The sequence below is a fragment of the Mobula hypostoma genome (assembly GCF_963921235.1).
Source record: "Mobula hypostoma chromosome 3 unlocalized genomic scaffold, sMobHyp1.1 SUPER_3_unloc_1, whole genome shotgun sequence".
Classification (NCBI taxonomy): domain Eukaryota; kingdom Metazoa; phylum Chordata; class Chondrichthyes; order Myliobatiformes; family Myliobatidae; genus Mobula; species Mobula hypostoma.
In genome coordinates, this window is record NW_026948108.1 from 140652 (window position 1) to 163858 (window position 23207).

Genomic DNA, 23207 nt, shown 5'->3' on the forward strand with positions numbered 1-23207 from the left:
TGGAAATGAATACAAATGAATTGATCCACTTGACCTGAAACAGGAGTGTGTGGGCTATGGCAGTCAAAGCTCAATCTGGGCACGGCACCTGATGATGATGATGACAGCGTATGAGGGGTGTGTACAGGGTATTTTAACAGTGTTAAGTCTGTATAGACACTGTGCAATCTGTGTGTGCCATGTACAGCAGTGTGTGTACACTGGTGTGTGTGCACACTGTGTGCACTGTATGATGGTGTGCACAGTGTATCTACACACTGAGGAGTTTGTGGGGGTCCCTCACCTCTCTCTCTCCTCCCGATGAGCTGCTTCCTCCTGGAGGGTGACCAGCCGATCCTGAGCCTCCTGCAGCTCCCGTTGGATCCCCTCCAGCCGTGTCTCCATCTCCTGATTGGTCACTTTGAGCTGCTGGTTCTCAGCACTGGTCTCCTCCTGTTGACCGCGCAGGGACTCGATCTCCGCCTGGAGCTGAGTTGGGGGTGGGGTGGGGGTGGTGGGAGTGTACACACAGAAGGGATGATCACCATTTCACATGGAATGTGAGACATGTGCTGACTGGGGTGGGGCCATTTGGCCCATCATTGCAATACTAGTGACATTGAATTCCATCGATTACTCGCATTCTCAACCAGGCATTCTCTCCCCAACGGCCGAGCAATAAAGACAAAATTCTGGAAACACTCAACAGATGAGAAGAAAGAAAATCCATTCCCTCTCAGATCAATAACTTCCACTAAAACAGGAAGCTATTTCATCAGAACTCTCTTTTACAGTTCTTGTGATTGATTTGATACATCAGCTCTTTCTCCCTCCACAGATGCTGAATGACCTGCCAAATATTTTCAGCATTTAAAGTTCAAAGCAAACTTATTATCGAAGAATGCATACCAAATACAACTCGAGATGTTGCAACTAGCTGGAAAGCTTTCCACGGCACATCGTTTTTTGTAATATAATTTTTATTGAGTTTCTGAAGTGATTACATGGAAAAATAATGTCTACCCTCCCCCCTCCCCTTAACCCTTCCCCCCGATATATACCCCTACCTGAAAAAAAAAAGAAAAAAGAGAAGAAAGAAGAACTGCCTGGATATTGAGCATGTTTCCACATGCTCCATGGAATTCAAAATAAATTCAGTATATTTATTTATTACTTTCCCCAAGGGACCAATATCTTTATCATCGGAGCAACTAAATATGCCATCCTATCTTTTGTAAATAAGGGCGCCAAATATTCAAAAATGTATCATATTTATCTCCTAAATTATAAGTAATTTTTTCGAGTGGAATAGAACTAGACATTCATTGTTCCAACAATTCATACTTAAATATGAATCCGATTTCCAAGTAACTGCTATAGCCTTCTTGGCTACTGCCAATGCAATTTTTATGAATTCTTTCTGATATTTATTCAGTTTAAGTTTCAGTTTTATCCCTTCAATATCACCTAATAGAAATAATACGGGGTTATGTGGAAGTTGAGTTCCAGTAATTTGTTCCAATAAGACTTAAATTTATCCAAAAAGGTTGAATTTTAGAACAAGACCAAGTAGAATGTAAGAAAGTACCAATTTCTTGATTATATCGAAAACATTGATCAGATAAGTTTGAATTTAATCTATTTATTTTTTGCAGTGTAATATATAATTGGTGTAAAAAATTACATTGTACTAACCTAAGTCAAATGTTTATTGTATTTGTCATACTGTCAAGACACAGTCTTGACCAATTTGTTTCATCAATAATAATATTCAGATCCATTTCCCATTTTTGTTTTGACTTGTGGATTCTTTGTTTAATTGTCTGTTTTTGAATCAAATTATACATACAAGAAATAATTTTTTAAATTTTTCCTTTTTGAATTAAAATTTCAATTTCATTGGGTTTTGGCAAAAACATTGTTTGACCCAGTTTGCCTTTTAAATAAACCCTTAATTGAAGGTAACAAAAGAAAGTGTTATTTGATATTTTATGTTTATTCTTTAGTTGTTCAAATGACATCAATATATCTCGTTCATAACGTTCTCCTATAGATCTAATCCCTTTTTGGTACCAATTATACAAAAGTTGTAAAAGGAATAAGTCTGTTTTGGAACAAAGGTCTCCTTGCTAATAAAGATTTCTTTATTTCATTATCAATGTTTATCTTATTCCATAGATCAATCAAATGTTTTAATATAGGAGATTCTTTCTTTTCCCGTATCCATTTTGATTCCCATTAATATATAAAATCTTTGGGTGTATTTTCTCCTATCTTATCTAATTCTATTCTAATCCATGCCGGTTTTCGATCGTCAAAGAAAGATGCAATAAATCTAAGTTGATTTGCTTTATAATAGTTTTTAAAGTTTGGAAGTTGTAACCCTCCTAACTCAAATTTCCATGTCAATTTTTCCAATGATATTCTTGACATCTTACCTTTCCAAAGAAATTTTCTCACACATTTATTTAACTGTTGAAAAAATTTCTGTGGCAATTGTATTGGTAATGTTTGAAACAAATACTGTAATCTAGGAAATACATTCATTTTTACAGCATTGACTCTACCCACTAATGTTATTGGTAGTATCAACCATTTGTCAAGATCTTCTTGAATTTTTTTCAATAGTGATAAATAATTAGATTTATATAAATTCTTTACATCATTATCAAGTCTTATACCTAAATACTTTATACCATTTACCGGCCATCTAAATTGGGTTGCTAATCAACATTGGCTATAGTCTCCTTTAGTAAGAGGTAAAATTTCACTTTTATCCCAATTTATTTTATACCCTGATACTTTCCCATATTCATCCATCTAGAAGATAATTTATGTAACGAATGTTGTGGGTTTGTTAAATAGATCAAAACATCATCGGCAAAAAGATTAATTTTATATTCTTCCTGATTAACTCTGAAACCCATAATATCTGGATCAATTCTGATTAGTTCTGCTAATGGCTCTATCGCCAGTACAAATAAAGCAGGTGATAATGGACAACCATGTCTAGTTGACCTTTTTAACTGGAATGGTGTTGAAATTTGACTATTTGTCACTACTTTAGCATTAGCGTTAGTATTTAAAGTTTTAATCCAATTTATAAAAGGTGTTCCTAACCCATATTTTTCTAATACTTTAAATAAAAAATCCCATTCCAAACTATCAAATGCTTTTTCTGCATCCAAGGCTACTACTATACTCATTTCCTCCCTTTTTTGTGCCAAATGAATTATACTGAGTAGCCGAGTTACATTATCTGCCAATTGTCTATTTTTAATAAATCCTGTTTGATCCATATGTATTAACTTTGGTAAATCTTTAGATAATCTATTCGATAAAGTTTTTGCTATTATTTTATAATCTGTGTTCAACAAAGAAATAGGCCTATATGATGCTGGTTTTAAAGGATCTCTATCTTTTTTTGGCAATACTATTACAATCGCTGTTGAAAAAGATTCTGGGAGTTTATGTATTTTTTCCGCTTGACGTATTAGCTCCATAAAAGGAGGAAATAATAAATCTTTAAACTTTTTATAAAATTCAGGTGGAAAACCATCCTCTCCTGGAGATTTATTACTTTGGAGTGATCCTAAAGCTTCTTAAACCTCTTTTAATGTAAAAGGCATATCTAATCCCTTCTGTTCTCCCAAATTCAATTTTGGAAGAGTTACTTGTGATAAAAACCTTTCTATCTCATTAACATCATTTTGTGATTCTGATTGATATAGTTTAGAATAGAAACTTTTGAAGGTTTCATTAATTTCTAAAGGTTTATAAGTAATTCTATTTGCACTTGTTCTAATTGCATTTATCATTTTGGAAGCTTGTTCTGTTTTCAACTACCAAGCAAGAAAGTTGTGTGCTCTCTCACCTAACTCATAATACCTTTGCTTAGTTTTCATGATTGCTTTTTCCATTCTATATGTCTGAAGCGTATTATATTGTAACTTCTTATTGACAAGTTGTCTTCATTTTTCTTCTGTCATATGCCTTTGAGATTCTTTTTCTATTTTTTTGTAATCTCTTTTTCCAATTGATCTAGTTCTGCCATATATTCTTTCCTAATTTTAGTTGTATAACTTATTATCTGACCCCTCAAATATGCTTTCATCGCATCCCATAGTATAAATTTATCATCCACTGAATGAGAGTTTCTATCCAAAAAAATTGGATCTGTTTTTTCATAAAATCACAAAAATCTTGATGTTTTAATAATGTTGAATTAAATCTCCATCTATAAGTCACTTCTTCCTTATCAGTGATTATTATTGTCATTAATAAAGGAGAATGATCTGACAATAGTCTTGCTTTATATTCCATATTTTTCACTCTGTGTTGAATATTCATTGATAATAGGAAAAAATCTATCCTTGAGTAAGTTTTGTGTCTATCAGAATAGAACGAATAGTCTCTTTCTTTGGGATTAATTCTTCTGCATATATCAATCAAATTTAAATCTTTCATCAATGATAAAGTTAGTTTTACTACCTTCAATTTTGTGACAGCCTTAGTTGATCTATCTAAGACTGGGTCTAGGCAAAAATTAAAGTCTCCTCCTATTAATATTTTTTCATGTGCATCAGCCAAATTCAAAAAAGCTTCTTGTATGAATTTTGCATCATTTTCATATGGTGCATAAATATTCATGAGAGTCCATAATTCAGAAAAAAGTTGACAGTGTATAATCACATATCTCCCTGCAGAATCGGTTATTACATTTTGTATTCTAATTGGCAATGTTTTATTAATCAAAATTGCTACTCCCCTCACTTTTGAATTAAATGAAGCTGCAACAACATTACCCACCCAATCTCTCTTTAATTTCTGATGTTCTGTTTCTGTTAAATGCGTTTCCTGTAAGAAGGCTAAATCTACCTTCATTTTCTTAATATGTGTTAAGATTCTTTTCCTTTTCACCAGTCCATTAAGCCCATCAACATTAAAGCTCAAAAAATTCAATAAATTAGTCATTATTCTTAACAAAGTTACTCCAATCTAAAACATTACTTAGCATCTCAACTCTCATAGTTCCTTGGGGAATCTCTTTAAACTTCACTATGTTGCTATGTGTTTCCCTCCCAATCATCCAGGCAAAAAGAAAGAAATAAAAGATAGATATGATACAAAGAGAAAAATAACAAAATACCCCCTACTAATGTTGTGAATGAAAAAAAACACAACACTACCCCCCTCCTTTTGTGGGTCGTGGCTAATGCCATGCTTGCACACATGAATACCGTAACGATTGGTCAGTATTTCTTCCAGCTCCCCCGTAACAAAAAAAATTGTATATATATAAAAAAATTGATGTCACTATTCCCACTAATATTCCTCAAACTTTAACCTTTCTTCCCCTCTATCATATAGTTAATAATATATTTATATATTCTTCCGTCTTTAAAAATCCAGCAAGTCTATTCCTTGACCCAATCTTCATCTTTAATCCATCTCGCTCCCCTGGGTTTGTTCTTGTATCTTCAAAAAATTTCGCACAAACTCCTCCACTTTGCGGTAATTGTCAAAAAATTTTTTTTCTCCATTATCCAAAAAAATCTTCAAAGTTGCAAGATAACGCAATATAAATTGACAACTGTGATCCCATAGGACTTTTTTCACAGGATTAAATTTCTTCCTTCTCTTCAAAAGTTCATAACTTATGTCAGGGTAGAAAATACTTTGTTCCCTTCTATCATCAATGGCCCTTTTCTATTCTTGGCAGCTTGGGCAGCTGCCTGTAGAATCCTTTCTTTGTCTCGAAATTTTAAACATTTTATTAAAATTGATCGTGGATATTGGTCATCTTGTGGTTTTGGTCTTAGAGTTCTATGTGCCTGCTCAATTTCAATTGATTGGTCTCCCTCTTTCATTTGCAAAGTTTCCGGGATCCATCTTTGAAAAAATTTTATTGGATTGACTCCCTCTGTACCTTCTTTAAGACCAACACTCTTGATATTATTTCGTCTACTAAAATTTTCCAACACGTCCACTTTTTCCAACAGTCGATTTCTTTCCATTTTCCAGACAAGCATATCATCTTCTGTTTTTTCCACTCTGCCATTAATATGCTCCATTGTTCTTTCCAACTTTTGAAGTTTCTTATCGGTTTTCTCATGTCTTTTCATAGCTTTATCATACCTCATCTTCATGGCTCTAAGCTCTATTTTTAATCCTTTTAATTCAATCATTACTTGCAATAAAGCCTCTCTTATGTCACCATCTCATCCTTTACTTTCAGTCTCTTCCAGTTCTTCCTCCTCTTCTTCATCTGTGTTCTCTGCAGAATCCAATTCTGACTCTGAGTCACTTTCACTTGCAGTGGCCGTCGGTTCTTGTAGTTTGAGTTCTATCAATTTGCGCATGCCTACTTCTTTGCGCATGCGCAATTCCAGCATCTTCTTCCCAGGGACCGCTACTGCCGCCATTGCTCCCTTTTATTCTACGCCAGAAGTAAAACGTGTCTCCTCCAAAGGAGATCCAACCTGAGTCTGAGGTTTCATCGCTGCAGTAGGCCCTTTTTTCTTCCCATCTCGCAGCGACTTCACAACAACAGGCTTCTCCTTTTGCAGTTTATGAGGCATATAGTAAAATTGTCTTGAGACCTTTATAAGTATTCGGAAATAAGTATAAGTTTTCGGAAAGTATTTATTAACTTTGCTTTGTTTTAACGGTACTTTGCTGATTTTTTACGGAAGAGCTGGATTTACACATCTCAATCCCATGTCATCACGTCATGTCCCCTCCACGGCACATCTGTAGAAATTTTCAAGTCTTTGGTCACAAACGAAGTCTCCTCAAACTCCTCGTGAAATACAGCTGCTGTCATGCCTTCTTTCAAATTACATCAATATGTTGGGCCCAGGGTAGATCTTCAGAGATGCTGATACTCAGGAACGTGAAACTGCTCACCCTTTCCACTTCTCATCCCTTGATGAGGACTGGTGTGTTTTTCCGCAACTTCACCTTCCTGAAGACCACGATCAATTCCTTTGTCTCCCTGAACTTGAGGGTGAGGTCGTTGCTGCAACACCACTCAACCAGCTGATCGATCTCACTTCTGCACGCCTCATCGTCACCATCTGAAATTCTTCCCAAATATTGTCGTTATCGACAAATCTGTGGGTGGAATTTAAGCTGAGCATTGCTACACAGTCGTGGGTGTTGAGGGAGTAGAGCAATGAGCTAAGAATGCTTCCTTCAGGTGTGTCAGTGTTGATCATGAGACCAGAGGAGACGTTATTTCCAATCAGCACAGATTGTGGTCTTCCAGTGAAGAAATTAAGGATCTTGTTGCAGAGGAGTTTCAGAGGCCATATAACCATACAACCACATAACAATTACAGTACAGAAACAGGCCATCTCGGCCCTTCTAGTCCATGCCGAACTCCTACTCTCACCTAGTCCCACCGACCTGCACTCAGCCCATAACCCTCCATTCCTTTCCTGTCCATATAGCTGTCCAATTTAACTTTAAACGACAACATCGAACCTGCCTCAACCACTTCTGCTGGAAGCTCGTTCCACACAGCTACCACTCTCTGAGTAAGGAAGTTCCCCCTCACGTTACCCCTAAACTTTTGCCCTTTAACTCTCAACTCATGTCCTCTTGTTTGAATCTCTCCCACTCTCAATGGAAAAGCCTATCCACATCAACTCTATCTATACCCCTCATAATTTTAAATACCTCTGTCAAATCTCCCCTCAGCCTTCTACGTTCCAAAGAATAAAGACCCAACTTGTTCAACCTTTCTCTGTAACTTAGGTGATGAAATCCAGGTAACATTCTAGTAAATCTTCTCTGTACTCTCTCTATTTTGTTGACATCTTTCCTATAATTCGGTGACCAAAACTGTACACAATACTTCAAATTTGGCCTCACCAATGCCTTGTACAATTTCAACATTACATCCCAACTCCCGTACTCAATGCTCTGATTTATAAAGGCCAGCATACCAAAAGCTTTCTTCACCACCCGATCCACATGAGATTCCACCTTCAGGGAACTATGCGCCATTATTCCTAGATCCCTCTGTTCTACAGCATGTTTTAATGCCCTACCATTTACCATGTATGTCCTATTTTGATTAGTCCTACCAAAATGTAGCACCTCACATTTATCAGCATTAAACTCCATCTGCCATCTTTCAACCCACACTTCTAACTGGCCTAAATCTCTCTGCAAGCTTCGAAAACCTACTTCATTATCCACAACTCCACCTATCTTAGTATCATCTGCCTACCTACTCATCCAATTTACCACCTCATCATCCAGATCATTAATGTATATGACAAACAACATTGGACCCAGTACAGATCCCTGAGGCACACCACTAGTCACTGGCCTCCAATCTGACAAACAGTTATCCACCTCCATTCTCTGGTGTCTCCCATCCAGCCACTGCTGAATCCAATTTACTACTTCAATATTAATACCTAACGATTGAACCTTCCAGACTAACCTTCCATGTGGAACCTTGTCATAGGCCTTACTGAGGTCCATATAGACAACATCCACTGCTTTACCCTCATCAACTTTCCTTGTAACCTCTTCAAAAATTCAATAAGATTTGTCAAACATGACCTTCCACGCACAAATCCATGTTGACTGTTCCTGATCAGACCCTGTCTATCCAGATAATTACATATACCATCTCTAAGAATACTTTCCATCAATTTACCCACGACTGACGTCAAACTCACAGGCCGATAATTGCTAGGTTTACTCTTAGAACCCTTTTTAAACAATGGAACAACATGAGCAATACGCCAATCCTCCGGCACCATCCCCGTTTCCAATGACATTTGAAATATTTCTGTCAGAGCCCCTGCTATTTCCACACTAACTTCCCTCAAAGTACTAGGGAATATCCTGTCAGGACCCAGAGACTTATCCACTTTTATATTCCTTAAAAGTGCCAGTACTTCCTCTTCTTTAATCATCATAGTTTCCAGAACTTCCTTACCTGTTTCCCTTATCTTACACAATTCAATATCCTTCTCCTTAGTGAATACCGAAGAAAAGAAATTGTTCAGAATCTCCCCCATCTCTTTTGGCTCCACACATAGCTGTCTGCTCTGACTCTCTAAGAGACCAATTTTAGCCCTCACTATCCTTTTGCTATTAATATAACTGTAGAAACACTTGGGATTTATTTTCACCTTACTTGCCATCCAAACTCGTATCTTCTTTTAACTTTTCTAATTTCTTTCTTAAGATTCTTTTTACATTCTTTATATTCCTCAAGCACCTCATTTACTCCATGCTACCTATATTTATTGTAGATATCTCCCTTTTTCTGAACCAAGTTTCCAATATCCCTTGAAAACCATGGCTCTCTCAAACTTTTAACCTTTCCTTTCGACCTAACAGGAACATAAAGGTTCTGTACCCTCAAAATTTCACCTTTAAATGACCTCCATTTCTCTATTACATTTTTCCCATAAAACAAATTGTCCCAATCCACTCCTTCTAAATCCTTTCGCATCTCCTCAAAGTTAGCCTTTCTCCAATCAAAAATCTCATCACTGGGTCCAGATCTATCCTTCTCCATAATTATATTGAAACTAATGGTATTGTGATCACTGGACCCGAAGTGCTCCCCAACACAAACCTCCGTCACCTGACCTATCTCATTCCCTAACATGAGATCCAATACTGTCCCTTCTCCAGTTGGTACCTCTATGTATTGTTGCAAAATATAGGCCCAGGATTGAGAGCTGAGGGGATGCTGGTGTTATCTTTGATCTGCACAAGCTGTGGTCTTCCAGTGAGGAAGTTAAGGACCCAGTTAGAGAGGAGTGTCAGAGGCCCAGGATTCAGAGCTGAGGGGATGCTAGTGTTTCAAAATGATGGGGTTCATCATTCCTCCATTTTCCTACAATTGGCCGAACATTTCATCACATCCAGGAATCAGACTCCAAGTCACTGATGAACAGGCCTGGAGTACGGAGGGGGTCATCGAACACTCTTCCCACACTCCCCTCCAGATGTTGACTGTCCCATTAATACTTAACTATTGTATTATACTGGTGACACAAACTTCCATCCATCTCCTCCATCCATTGTCATTCTATGTCCCTCATCAATCTGATCTGTGGGACTTTGTCAAATATATCGATAACATCTCTGTAGACAGCGTTAACTACTCTCCCCTCATCGAGACTCAAAGAAAAAATTGAATCTAGTTGTTCAATCGGCAATGAACTTTTCAAGGACTCTGATCAGCCTGGTCTCCTTAAAGACCGATTTCTCCTGCTTCCCCAGAACTTTGCCCAATACTGTGGCCGGCACCAACCTTACCTGCTGGAAAGCTTCATCAGAACATGGTCCCACGCCGTCTGCAGGATGATCTGACTCTCTGTAATCAGACAGAGAGGGAGAGAGGGTCAGAAACAGTGAGGTGGGAATGAACGAGGTGTGTGTGTGTGTGTGTGTGTGTGTGTGTGTGTGTGTGAGTGTGTGTGTGTGTGTGTGTGTGTGTGTGTGTATACAGTCTGTGGACCAAACACAGTGACAGCATACACTGTACAGTGGATCTCTGCACCACTGTATGCACTACGCCAAGTCCCATGATGCCTGTGCTCAGTGTGTGGTGTGTATGCACCATGTACAGCGCATGAGGGGTGTGTACGGGGTATTTTAACAGTGTTAAGTCTGTACAGACACTGTGCAATCTGTGTGTGCCATGTACAGCAGTGTGTGTACACTGGTGTGTGTGCACACTGTGTGCACTGTATGATGGTGTGTACAGTGTATCTGCACACTGAGGAGTTTGTGGGAGTCCCTCACCTCTCTCTCTCCTCCCGGTGAGCTGCTTCCTCCTGGAGGGTGACCAGCCGATCCTGAGCCTCCTGCAGCTCCTGTTGGATCCCCTCCAGCCGCGTCTCCATCTCCTGATTGGTCACTTTGAGCTGCTGGTTCTCAGTGCTGGTCTCCTCCTGTTGACCATGCAGGGACTCAATCTCCGCCTGGAGCTGAGTTGGGGGTGGGGTGGGGGTGGTGGGAGTGTACACACAGAGGGGATGGTCACCATTTCGCATGGAATGTGAGACATGTGCTGACTGGGGTGGGGCCATTTGGCCCATCATTGCAATACTAGTGACATTGAATTCCATCGATTACTCGCATTCTCAACCAGGCATTCTCTCCCCAAAGGCCCAACAATAAAGACAAAATTCTGGAACCACTCAACAAATGAGGAGAGAGAAAAACCATTCCTTCTCAGATTGATATCTTCCACTAAAACAGGAAGCTATCCAATCAGAACTCTCTTTTACAGTTCTTATGATTAACTTGAAACATCAGCTCTTTCTCTCTCCATAGACGCTGAATGACCTGCCAAATATTATCAGCATTTAATGTTCAAAGCAAACTTATTATTGAAGAATGCATAACAAATACAACTCGAGATGGTGTAACCAGCTGGAATTCTTTCCACGGCACATCTGTAGAAATTTTCGAGTCTTTGGTCACAAACAAGTCTCCTCAAACTCCTCGTGAAATACAGCTGTTGTCATGCCTTCTTTCAAATTGCATTAATATGTTGGGCCCAGGGTAGATCTTCAGAGACGTTGACACTCAGGAATGTGAAACTGTTCACCCTTTCCACTTCTCATCCCTTGACGAGGACTGGTGTGTTTTTCTGCAGCTTCGCTTTTCTGACGACCACAATCAATTCCTTGGTCTTCCTGAAGTTCGGGACGAGTTTGTTATTGCAACACCACACAACCAGCTGATCGATCTCACTCCTGTACGCCTCATCGTCACCATTTGAAATTCTTCCCAAATAGTGTTGTTATCGGCAAATCTGTGGATGGAATTTCAGTTGAGCATTGCTACACAGTCGTGGGTGTAGAGAGAGTAGAGCAGTGGGCTAAGAACGCTTCCTTCAGGTATACCAGCGTTGATCATGAGACCAGAGGAGATGTTCTTTCCGATCAGCACAGACTGTGGTCTTCCAGTGAGGAAGTTAAGGATCTTGTTATAGAGGAGGGATAGAGGTCCAGGATTTAGAGCTGAGGGAATTCTGGTGTTGACAAAATGCTGGGGTTCTTCACTCCTCCATTTTCCTACAATTGGCCGAACATTTCATCATACCCTGGAATCAGTCTCCAAGTCACCAATGAACTGGCCTGGAGTACAGAGGGGCTCATCAAACACTCTTCACACACTCCCCTCCAGATGCTGACTGTCCCATTAATACTTAACTATTGTATTGTACTGGTGACACAAACTTCCATCCATCTCCACCATCCATTGTCCTTCTATGTCCCTCATCAATCTGATCTGTGGGACTTTGTCAAATATACTGATAAAATCCCTGTAGACAACATCAACTGCTCTCTCCTCATTGCGACTCTCAGAAAAGAATTGAATCCAGTTGTTCAGACAGCAATGACCATTTCACGGCCTCTGATCAGCCTAGTCTCCTTAAAAACCAATTTCTCCTGCTTCCCCAGAACTTTGCCCAATACCGTGGCTGGCATCGACCTTACCTGCTGGAAAGCTTCATCAGAACATGGTCCCACACCGTCTGCAGGATGATCTGACTCTCTGTAATCAGACAGACAGGGAGAGAGGGTCAGAAACAGTGAGGTGGGTCTCAGACTCTATTTACTAATACATTTTACTGTCTGTATTCAGAGTGTGTGTACAGTACCGTCTGTGCACACAATGAATGAGGGGTGTGTGTGTGTGTGTGTGTGTGTGTGTGTGGGGGGGGCATCTTCAGACAAGGTCTGTTGTGTGCACATCTACCAATGCTTCTCACATCACTCAGAGTGAGAGTCAACGACACCTGGTCTGTACGTAGAGTGTGGTGTATGTTCACCGTACTCATGGTGAAAACATTGTGGGTGATAATGGTGTATTACACATGCAACAGTGAACAGAATGTATCTGAGTGCTCAGTGAGCGTGTTTATAGTCAGTGGCCACCTCCTGTACATAATAAAGTGGCCCCTGAGTGTACGTTCATGGTCTTTGCTGCTGTAGCCCGACAACTTCATGGTTCACCACACATTGTTGTTACACATTGTTATTTGCATTACCGCCGCATGATCTGTAGATATCTATAAGCTCCTGTGCACGTTGATAGGGTGCTAGCAGGTCATATGGTGGGTCGGTCTTCATTGGTCGGGGTTTGAGTCCTGGAGCCACAAGGTAATGTCGCAGATCTATAAAACCCTGGTTTGACCACACTCTGACTATTGTGTTCAGATCTGGTCACCTCATTATAGGAAGGATGTGGAATCTTTATAGAGGGTCCAGAGGAGATTTACCAGGATGCTGCCTCAATTAGAGACCGTGTCTTATGAGGATAGGTTGAGGGAACTGGGGCTTTTCTCTCTGGAGTGAAGGAGGATTGGGAATGACTTGGTAGAGGTGTACAAGATGATAAGAGGCATTGATCGAATGGATAGCCAGAGACTTCCCCAGGTTGGAAATCACTAATATCAGGGGGCATAGGGGAAAATATAGGGAGATGTCATAGGTAAGTTTTGTTCCACAGAGAGTGGTGAGGTGATGGAACATGCTGCCAGTTGTAAAGACCGATACATTAGTGAGATTTAAGAGGTTCTGAGATAGGCACATGGACGATAACAAAATGTAGGGCTATGTGCGATAGCAGGGTTAGATTTTGAATGGAGTAGGTTAAAAGGTCAGCACAACACCGTGGACTGAAGAGCCGGTACTGTGGTATACTGTTCAATGTTGCATGTCATGTGGAAGGAGAGGACAAAGAGCGTTTGAGAATTGTGCAGTGTGTCAGAGTGTGTGTGCCTGCAGGGTATGTACACGGACTGTGGGGTGTGAGGCATCAGGGTGAGGCCAGAGGGACGTAGACATCAGAGCAGACTGTGGTGTGTTTGAAATCAGGGTAAGCCACAGGGACGTAGACATCAGAGCAGGATTAGGCCATTTGGCCCATCAAGCCTGCTCCACCATTTTATCATAGCTGATCCATATCCCTCATAATCCTGTTCTGCTAAATTCCCCCAATAACCTTTCACACCTTGACCAATGAAGGTCAACCTGTGCTTTAAATGCACCCAGTGACCCGACCTCGGCAGCCACCCGTGGAAACGAGTTCCACAGACTCTCCACCCTCAGGCTGAAGAAATTTCTCCTCATCTCAGTTCTTCATGGATATCCCTCAATTTTCAGGCTGTGCCCTCCGGTCCTAGATTCCCCAACCAAAGGAAACATGTCCTTCACATCAACTCCATCTAGGCCTTTCAACATCCAATACTTTCAACGAGATGCCCCCCTCATTCTCCTAAATTTCCAGTGAGTACAGGCCCAGAGCCTTCAATCACTGCTCATATCATAACCCTTTCATTCTCAGAATCATTCTCGTGAACCTCCTCTGAACCCTCTGTAACGTCAACACATCCTTTCTTAAACAACGGGCCCAAAAACTGCTCACAATATACCAAGTGAGGCCTCACCAATGCCTATTACAGTCTCAGCATTATATCCTTGCTTTAATATTCTCAACCTCTTGAAATGGTAGTGGTAACATTGTATTTGCCTTCCTCACTGCCAATCCAACCTGCAAGCTAACCTTCAGGGTATCCTGCATGAGGACTCCCAATTCCCTTTGCAACATGGATTTTTGAATTTTCTCTCCCTTTAGAAAATGGTCTGTGCTTTTACTCCACTTATCAAACTGCATGACCGCGTACTTCCTGACACTTTATTCTATCTGCCACCTCTTTGCCCATTCTCCTATTCCGTCTAAGTTGTCTACATCTTAGAGCAGCCTCTCTGCTTCCTCAACATGACCTGCCCCTGCACGTCTCTTCTTATCATCTGCAGACTTGGCAACAAAGCCATCAATTTCATGATCCAAATCATTGACACATAAAGCAAAAAGAAGTGGTACCAACACAGACCCTTGTGATATAACAACTAGTCACTGGCAGCCAATTCGAAAAGGATCTGTTTATTCCCACTCTTTGCCTCCTGCCAATCAGCCAATGCTCTATCAATTCTAGTATCTCTCCAGTAATACTTTGGGTTCTCATCTTGTATAACACCTGTCAAAAGCTTACTGAAAATCCAAGTACACAACAATCACCGATTCTCATTTGCCTATCCTGCTTGTTTCTTCTTCAAAGAATTCCAACAGATTTGTCAGACAAGATTTTCCATGCTGACTTTGATCTGTATTGTCATGTGCTTCCAATTACCCCAAAACCTCATCCTTATCAATGGATTCCAACACCTTCCCAGCCACTGAGGTCAGGCTAACTGGCCTATAATTTCTTTTCTTCTGCCTCCCTCCTGTCTTGAAGTATGGAGTAACTTTTGGAAATCTTCCAGTACTCCAGAACCATGCCAGAATTTATTGATATTTGGAAGATCATTACTAATACGTCCACAATCTCTTCACTTACCTCTTTTAGAACCCTGGGGTGTAGTCCCTCTGGTCCAGGTGACTTATCTACCTTCAGACCTTTCAGTTTCCCAAGCATCTTCTCCTTAGCAAAAGCAACTGCACTCATTTCTGACCCCTGACTCTCACGAATTTCCAGCATACTACTCGTATCTCCAACAGTGAAGACTGATGCAAAATACTTATTCAGTTTGTCTGCCATTTCTTTGCCCATTACTATATCTCCAGTGTCATTTTCCAATGATCCAATGTCTACTCTTGCTTTTCTTTTACTCTTTATATATCAGAAAACATGTTTGATATGATTTTTTTATATTATTGGCCAACTTACCTTGATACTTCATTGTTTCCTCCCTCATGGTTTTTTACAGTTGCCTTCTGTTGGTTTTGAAAAATTTCTCAATCCTCTAATTTCCTACTCAATTTTACTCTATTACATGCCCTCTCTTTTTCTTTTATGTTGGCTTTGACTTCCCTTATCAGCCATGGTTGGGTCATCCTGGCTTTAGAATACTTCCTTTTCTTTGGGATGAACCTGTTCTGCACCTTCTGAATTGTCCCCAGAAACTCCAGCCACTGCTGTTCTGTCATAATCCCTGAGAGTGTCCCTTTCCAATCTTCTCTGGCTATCTCCTCTCTCATGACTCTGTAATCCCTTTATTCCACTGTAATAATGACACAAATATGTTAGCTTCTCTTTCTCAAATTGCAGGACGAAGGCTATCATATTATGATCACTGTTTACAAAGGGATCCTTTACCTTAGGCTCCCTAAGGGTGGAAAGGGTACAGAGGAGATTTACCAGGATGCTGCCTGGTTTAGAGAGTATGCATTATGATCAGAGATTAAGGGAGCTAGGGCTTTACTCTCTGGAGAGAAGGAGGATGAGAGGAGACATGATAGAGGTATACAAGATATTAAGAGGAATAGATAGAGTGGATAGCCAGCGCCTCTTCCCCAGGGCACCACTGCTCAATATAAGAGGACATGGCTTTAAGGTAAGGGGTGGGAAGTTCAAGGGGGATATTAGAGGAAGGTTTTTTACTCAGAGAGTGGTTGGTGCGTGGAATGCACTGCCTGAATCAGTGGTGGAGTCAGATACACTAGTGAAGTTTAAGAGACTAGTAGACAGGTATATGGAGGAATTTAAGGTGGGGGCTTATATGGGAGGCAGGGTTTGAGGGTCGGCACAACATTGTGGACCGAAGGGCCTGTACTGTGCTGTACTATTCTATGTTCTATGTTTTAATCATATCCGGTTCATTACACAACCCCCAATCCAGAACTGATAATCCTCAATGGGCTCAACCACGGGCAGCTCCAAACAAGCCATCTTGGAGGCATTCCACAAGTTCTCTCCCTTGGAATCCAGCATCCACCTGATTTTTCCAATCTACCTGCATATTGCAATCACCTATGATGAATGTAGCATTGCACTTCTGACAAGCTTTTTCTATCTCCCACTGTAGTTTGTAGACCACATCCCGGTAACAGTTTGGATGTCTGTATATAATTTGCATCAGGGTCTTCTCACCCTTCTTAACTGTACTAATAAGGATTCTACATCTCCTGAACCTATGTCACCTATTTATAAAGGTTTGATTTCATTTTTTACCAGCAAAGCTACTCCTCCTACTCCTCAGCCTACCTGCCTGTCTTTTTGAGAGATTATGTATCCTTGGATGTTAATCTCCCAACTACAATTGTCTTTTAGCCATGACTCTGTGATACCCACAATGTCATACCTGCCAATCGCCAACTGCATTGCAATATCATCTTCCTTATTCTGTATATGGCATGCATTCAAATATAACACCCTCAGCCCTGTATTTGTCACCCTTTTCAATTTTGTCCTCCTTTTACACTACAACCCATCCCACTGACTACAATTTTGCCCTATAGTCTGCCTGTCCTTCTTGACAGTCTCATGATACACTACCTCTGCTTGTAAACCAACAACCCTACCCTCAGATCTCTCCAGTCCACCTCCAATCCCTCTGCAAAATTAGTTTAAACACTCCCCAGTGACTCTGGCAAATTTGCCTCAGTTTCAAGTGTAACCTGTCAATTTTGTACAGGTCAAACTGTCCCCAGAAGAGATCTCAATGATCCAGAAATCTAAAACCCTGCACTTTGCACCAGTTCCTGTAGAGGGTACTTATATGAAGTGGTGGGTGTGGTCTCCCTCACCTCTCTCTCTCCTCCCGGTGAGCTGCTTCCTCCTGGAGGGTGACCAGCCGATCCTGAGCCTCCTGCAGCTCCTGTTGGATCCCCTGCAGCCGCGTCTCCATCTCCTGATTGGTCACTTTGAGCTGCTGGTTCTCAGCGCTGGTCTCCTCCTGTTGACCACGCAGGGACTCAATCTCCGCCTGGAGCTGAGTTGGGGGTGGGGTGGGGGTGGTGGGAGTGTACACACAGAGGGGATGGTCACCATTTCGCATGGAATATGAGACATGTGCTGACTAGGGTAGGGCCATTTGACCCATCATTGCCATGGTAGTGACATTGATCCCATCGATTACTCGCATTCTCTCCCAGGTGCTCCCTCCCCAATGGCCCAGCAATAAAGACAAAATTCTGGAAACACTCAACAGACGAGGAGAGAGAAACACCATTCCTTCTCAGATCGATAACTTCCACCAAAACAGGAAGCTATTTAATCAGAACTCTCTTTTTTCAGTTCTTATGATTGACTTGAAACATCAGCTCTTTCTCCCTCCACAGACGCTGAATGACCTGCCAAATATTTTCAGCATTTAAAGTTCAAAGCAAACTTATTATCGAAGAATGCATACCAAATACAACTCCAGATGGTGCAACCAGCTGGAAAGCTTTCCACGGCACATCTGTAGAAATTTTCAAGTCTTTGGTCACAAACCAAGTCTCCTCAAACTCTCATGAAATACAGCTGTTGTCATGCCTTCTTTCAAATTGCATTAATATGTTGGGCCCAGGGTATATCTTCAGAGATGTTGACACTCAGAATTGTGAAACTGTTCACCCTTTCCACTTCTCATCCCTTGACGAGGACTGGTGTGTTTTTCTGCAGCTTCGCTTTTCTGACGACCACAATCAATTCCTTGGTCTTCCTGAAGTTCGGGACGAGTTTGTTATTGCAACACCACACAACCAGCTGATCGATCTCACTCCTGTACGCCTCATCGTCACCATTTGAAATTCTTCCCAAATAGTGTTGTTATCGGCAAATCTGTGGATGGAATTTCAGTTGAGCATTGCTACACAGTCGTGGGTGTAGAGAGAGTAGAGCAGTGGGCTAAGAACGCTTCCTTCAGGTATACCAGCGTTGATCATGAGACCAGAGGAGATGTTCTTTCCGATCAGCACAGACTGTGGTCTTCCAGTGAGGAAGTTAAGGATCTTGTTATAGAGGAGGGATAGATGCCCAGGATTTCAAGCTGAGAGGTGCTGGTGTTGACAAAATGGTGGGATTCTTCCCTCCTCCATTTTCCTACAATGGCTGAACAGTTCATCACACACTGGAATCAGTCTCAAAGTCACTGATGAACTGGCCAAGAGGTATGCGGGGGCTTATCGAAGTCGGCTGAACACTCTTCACACACTCCCCTCCAGATGCTGACTCTCCCATTAATACTTAACAATTGTATTGTACTGGTGACACAAACTTGCATCCATCTCCTCCATCCATTGTCCTTCTATGTCCCTCATCAATCTGATCTGTGGGACTTTGTCAAATATACTGATAAAATCCCTGTAGACAACAGTAACTACTCTCCCCTTATCAAGACTCAAATGAAAAATTGAATCTAGTTGTTCAGTCGCAATGACCATTTCAAGGCCTCTGATCAGCCTGGTCTCCTTAAAGACCGATTTCTCCTGCTTCCCCAGAACTTTGCCCAATACCGTGGCCGGCACCGATCTTACCTGCTGGAAAGCTTCATCAGAACATGGTCCCACGCCGCCTGCAAGATGATCAGACTCTCTGTAATCAGACAGAGAGGGAGAGAGTGTCAGAGGCAGTGAGGTGGGAATGAACGGAGTGTGTGTGTGTGTGTGTGTGTGTGTGTGTGTGTTTCTGTGTGTGGTATGATGGTGTGTGCACACAGTGTGTGGTGTGTGTACAGTCCGTGGACCAAACACAGTGAAAGTACACATTGCACAGTGTTAAGTCCGTATGCACTACGCCAAGTCCCATGATGCCTGTGCTCAGTGTGGGTGTGTATGCACCATGTACAGCGTATGAGGGGTGTGTACGGGGTATTTTAACAGTGTTAAGTCTGTATAGACACTGTGCAATCTGTGTGTGCCATGTACAGCAGTGTGTGTACACTGGTGTGTGTGCACACTGTGTGCACTGTATGATGGTGTGTACAGTGTATCTACACACAGAGGAGTTTGTGGGAGTCCCTCACCTCTCTCTCTCCTCCCGGTGAGCTGCTTCCTCCTGGAGGGTGACCAGCCGATCCTGAGCCTCCTGCAGTTCCCGCTGGATCCCCTCCAGCCGTGTCTCCATCTCCTGATTGGTCACTTTGAGCTGCTGGTTCTCAGTGCTGGTCTCCTCCTGTTGACCACGCAGGGACTCGATCTCCGCCTGGAGCTGAGTTGAGGGTGGGGTGGGGGTGGTGGGAGTGTACACACAGAGGGGATGGTCACCATTTCGCATGGAATATGAGACATGTGCTGACTGGGGTGGGGCCATTTGACCCATCATTGCCATACTCATGACATAGAAAACGATTGATTACTCGCATTCCCAACCAGGCGTTCTCTCCCCAGCAATATAGACAAAATTCTGGAAACACGCAGCAGACTAGAAGAGTGAAAATCCATTCTCTCTCAGATGGATAACTTTCACTAAAACAGGAAGCTATCCCATCAGAACTCACTTTTACAGTTCTTATGATTGACTTGAAACATCAGCTCTTTCTCCCTCCACAGACACTGAACGACCTGCCAAATATTTTCAGCATTTAAACTTCAAAGCAAACTTATAGTCACAGTCATACTTCATTGATCCTGGGGGAAATTGGTTTTCATTACAGTTGCACCATAAATAATAAATAGTAATAGAACCATAAATAGTTAAATAGTAATATGTAAATTATGCCAGTAAATTATGAAGTAAGTCCAGGACCAGCCTATTGGCTCAGGGTGTCTGACCCTCCAAAGGAGGAGTTGTAAAGTTTGATGGCCACAGGCAGGAATGACTTCCTATGACGCTCTGTGTTGCATCTCGGTGGAATGAGTCTCTGGCTGAATGTACTCCTGTGTCCACCCAGTACATTATGTAGTGGATGGGAGACATTGTCCAAGATGGCATGCAACTTAGACAGCATCCTCTTTTCAGACACCACCGTCAGAGAGTCCAGTTCCATCCCTACAACAGCACTGGCCTTACGAATGAGTTTGTTGATTCTGTTGGTGTCTGCGACCCTCAGCCTGCTGCCCCAGCACACAACAGCAAACATGATAGCACTGGCCACCACAGACTCGTAGAACATCATCAGCATCGTCCGGCAGATGTCAAAGGACCTCAGTCTCCTCAGGAAATAGAGAGGGCTCTGACCCTCCCTGTAGACAGCCTCAGTGTTCTTAGAGCAGTCCAGTTTATTGTCAATTCAAAGTATGCATACCAAATACAACCTCAAGATGGTGTAATGAGATGGAAAGCTTTCCATGGCAGATCAGTAGAAATTTTCAAGTCTTTGGTCACAAACCAAGTCTCCTCAAACTCCTCATCAAATACAGCTGCTGTCATGCCTTCTTTCAAATTGCATCAATATTTTAGGCCCAGGGTAGATCTTCAGAGACGTTGACACTCAGGAACGTGAAACTGTTCACACTTTCCACTTCTCATCCCTCGATGAGGACCGGTGTATTTCTCTGCAACTTCACCTTTCTGAAGACCACAATCAATTCCTTGGTCTTCCTGAGGTTGAGGACGAGTTTGTTATTGCAACAAAACTCGACCAGCTGATCGATCTCACTCCTGTACGCCTCATCATCACCATCTGAAATTCTTCCCAAATATTGTCGTTATCGGCAAATCTGTGGATAGAATTTTCAGTTGAGCATTGCTACACAGTCATGGGTGTAGAGAGAGTAGAGCAGTGGGCTAAGAACGCTTCCTTGAGGTCTACCAGCGTTGATCATCAGACCGGAGCAGATGTTCTTTCCGATCAGCACAGACTGTGGTCTTCCAGTGAGGAAGTTATGGATCTTGTTACAGAGGAGGGATAGATGTCCAGGATTTCGAGCTGAGGAGGTGTTGGTGTTGACAAAAAGATGGAATTCTTCACTCCTCCATTTTCCTACAATTGGCCAAACATGTCATTGCACCCTGGAATCAGTCTCCAAGTCACTGATGAACTGGCCAGGAAGTACGCAGGGGCTTATCGAAGCCCAATCAACACTCTTCACCCACTCCCCTCCAGATGCTGACTGTCCCATTAATACTTAACTATTGTATTGTACTGATGACACAAACTTCCATCCATCTCCTCCATCCATTGTCCTTCTACGTCCCTCATCAATCCGATCTGTGGGACTTTGTCAAATATACTGATAAAATCCCTGTAGACAACAGTAACTACTCTCCCCTCATCGAGACTCAAGGGAAAAATTGAATCCAGTTGTTCAGACACCAATGACCATTTCAAGGCCTCTGATCAGCCTGGTCTCCTTAAAGACCGATTTCTCCTGCTTCCCCAGAACTTTGCCTAATACTGTGGCCGGCACCGACCTTACCTGCTGGAAAGTTTCATCAGAACATGGTCCCACACCGTCTTCAGGATGATCTGACTCTCTGTAATCAGACAGACAGGGAGAGAGGGTCAGAAACAGTGAGGTGGGTCTCAGACTCTATTTACTAATACATTTTACTGTCTGTATTCAGAGTGTGTGTACAGTACCATCTGTGCACACAATGAATGAGGGGTGTGTCTGTGTGTGTGTGTGTGTGTGTGTGTGTGTGTGTTTGTGGGGGGGGGGGCATCTTCAGACAAGGTCTGTTGTGTGCACATCTACCAATGCTTCTCAAATCACTCAGAGTGAGAGTCAACGACACCTGGTCTGTACGTAGAGTGTGGTGTATGTTCACCGTACTCATGGTGAAAACATTGTGGGTGATAATGGTGTATTACACATGCAACAGTGAACAGAATGTATCTGAGTGCTCAGTGAGCGTGTTTATAGTCAGTGGCCACCTCCTGTACATAATAAAGGGGCCCCTGAGTGTACATTCATGGTCTTTGCTGTTGTAGCACGACAACTTCATGGTTCACCACACATACTTCTAAAACGTGGTTAATTCAGTTACTGTCGCATGATACATAGATCACAGATTTCTACATAGAGAGTGGTGGGTGTGTGAAATGGGGTTTGTTTTTACACAGAGAGTGGTGGGTGTGTGAAATGGGGTTTGTTTTTACACAGAGACTGGTGGGTGTGTGGAACGGGGTTTGTTTTTACACAGAGAGTGGTGGGTCTGTCGAACGGGGTTTGTTTTTACACAGAGGGTGGTGGGTGTGTGGAACGGGGTTTGTTTTTACACAGAGAGTGGTGGGTGTGTGGAACGGGGTTTGTTTTTACACAGAGAGTGGTGGGTGTGTGGAACGGGGTTTGTTTTTACACAGAGAGTGGTGGGTGTGTGGAACGGGGTTTGTTTTTACACAGAGAGTGGTGAGTGTGTGGAACGGGGTATGTTTTTACACAGAGAGTGGTGGGGGTGTGGAATGGGGTTTGTTTTTACACAGAGAGAGGTGGGTGTGTGGAACGGGGTTTGTTTTTACACAGAGAGTGGTGGGTGTGTGGAACGGGGTTTGTTTTTACACAGAGAGTGCTGGGTGTG

General features: G+C 42.0%; 1 protein-coding gene across 1 annotated transcript in view; it reads right to left on the reverse strand.

The window, feature by feature from the left end:
- The window catches only part of LOC134341098 (plectin-like), a gene marked incomplete at its 5' end in the record, with an annotated part of 80607 nt that extends 58444 nt beyond the window's left edge, over nt 1-22163 (reverse strand). Inside the window, 8 exons of the mRNA XM_063038848.1 lie at nt 284-468; nt 10280-10337; nt 10769-10953; nt 12475-12532; nt 17570-17754; nt 19283-19340; nt 19771-19955; nt 22106-22163. Of these exons, the coding sequence (XP_062894918.1) occupies nt 284-468; nt 10280-10337; nt 10769-10953; nt 12475-12532; nt 17570-17754; nt 19283-19340; nt 19771-19955; nt 22106-22163 (972 nt within the window). The remainder of the gene's footprint in view (nt 1-283; nt 469-10279; nt 10338-10768; nt 10954-12474; nt 12533-17569; nt 17755-19282; nt 19341-19770; nt 19956-22105) is intronic.
- Nucleotides 22164-23207: the final 1044 nt, after the last annotated feature.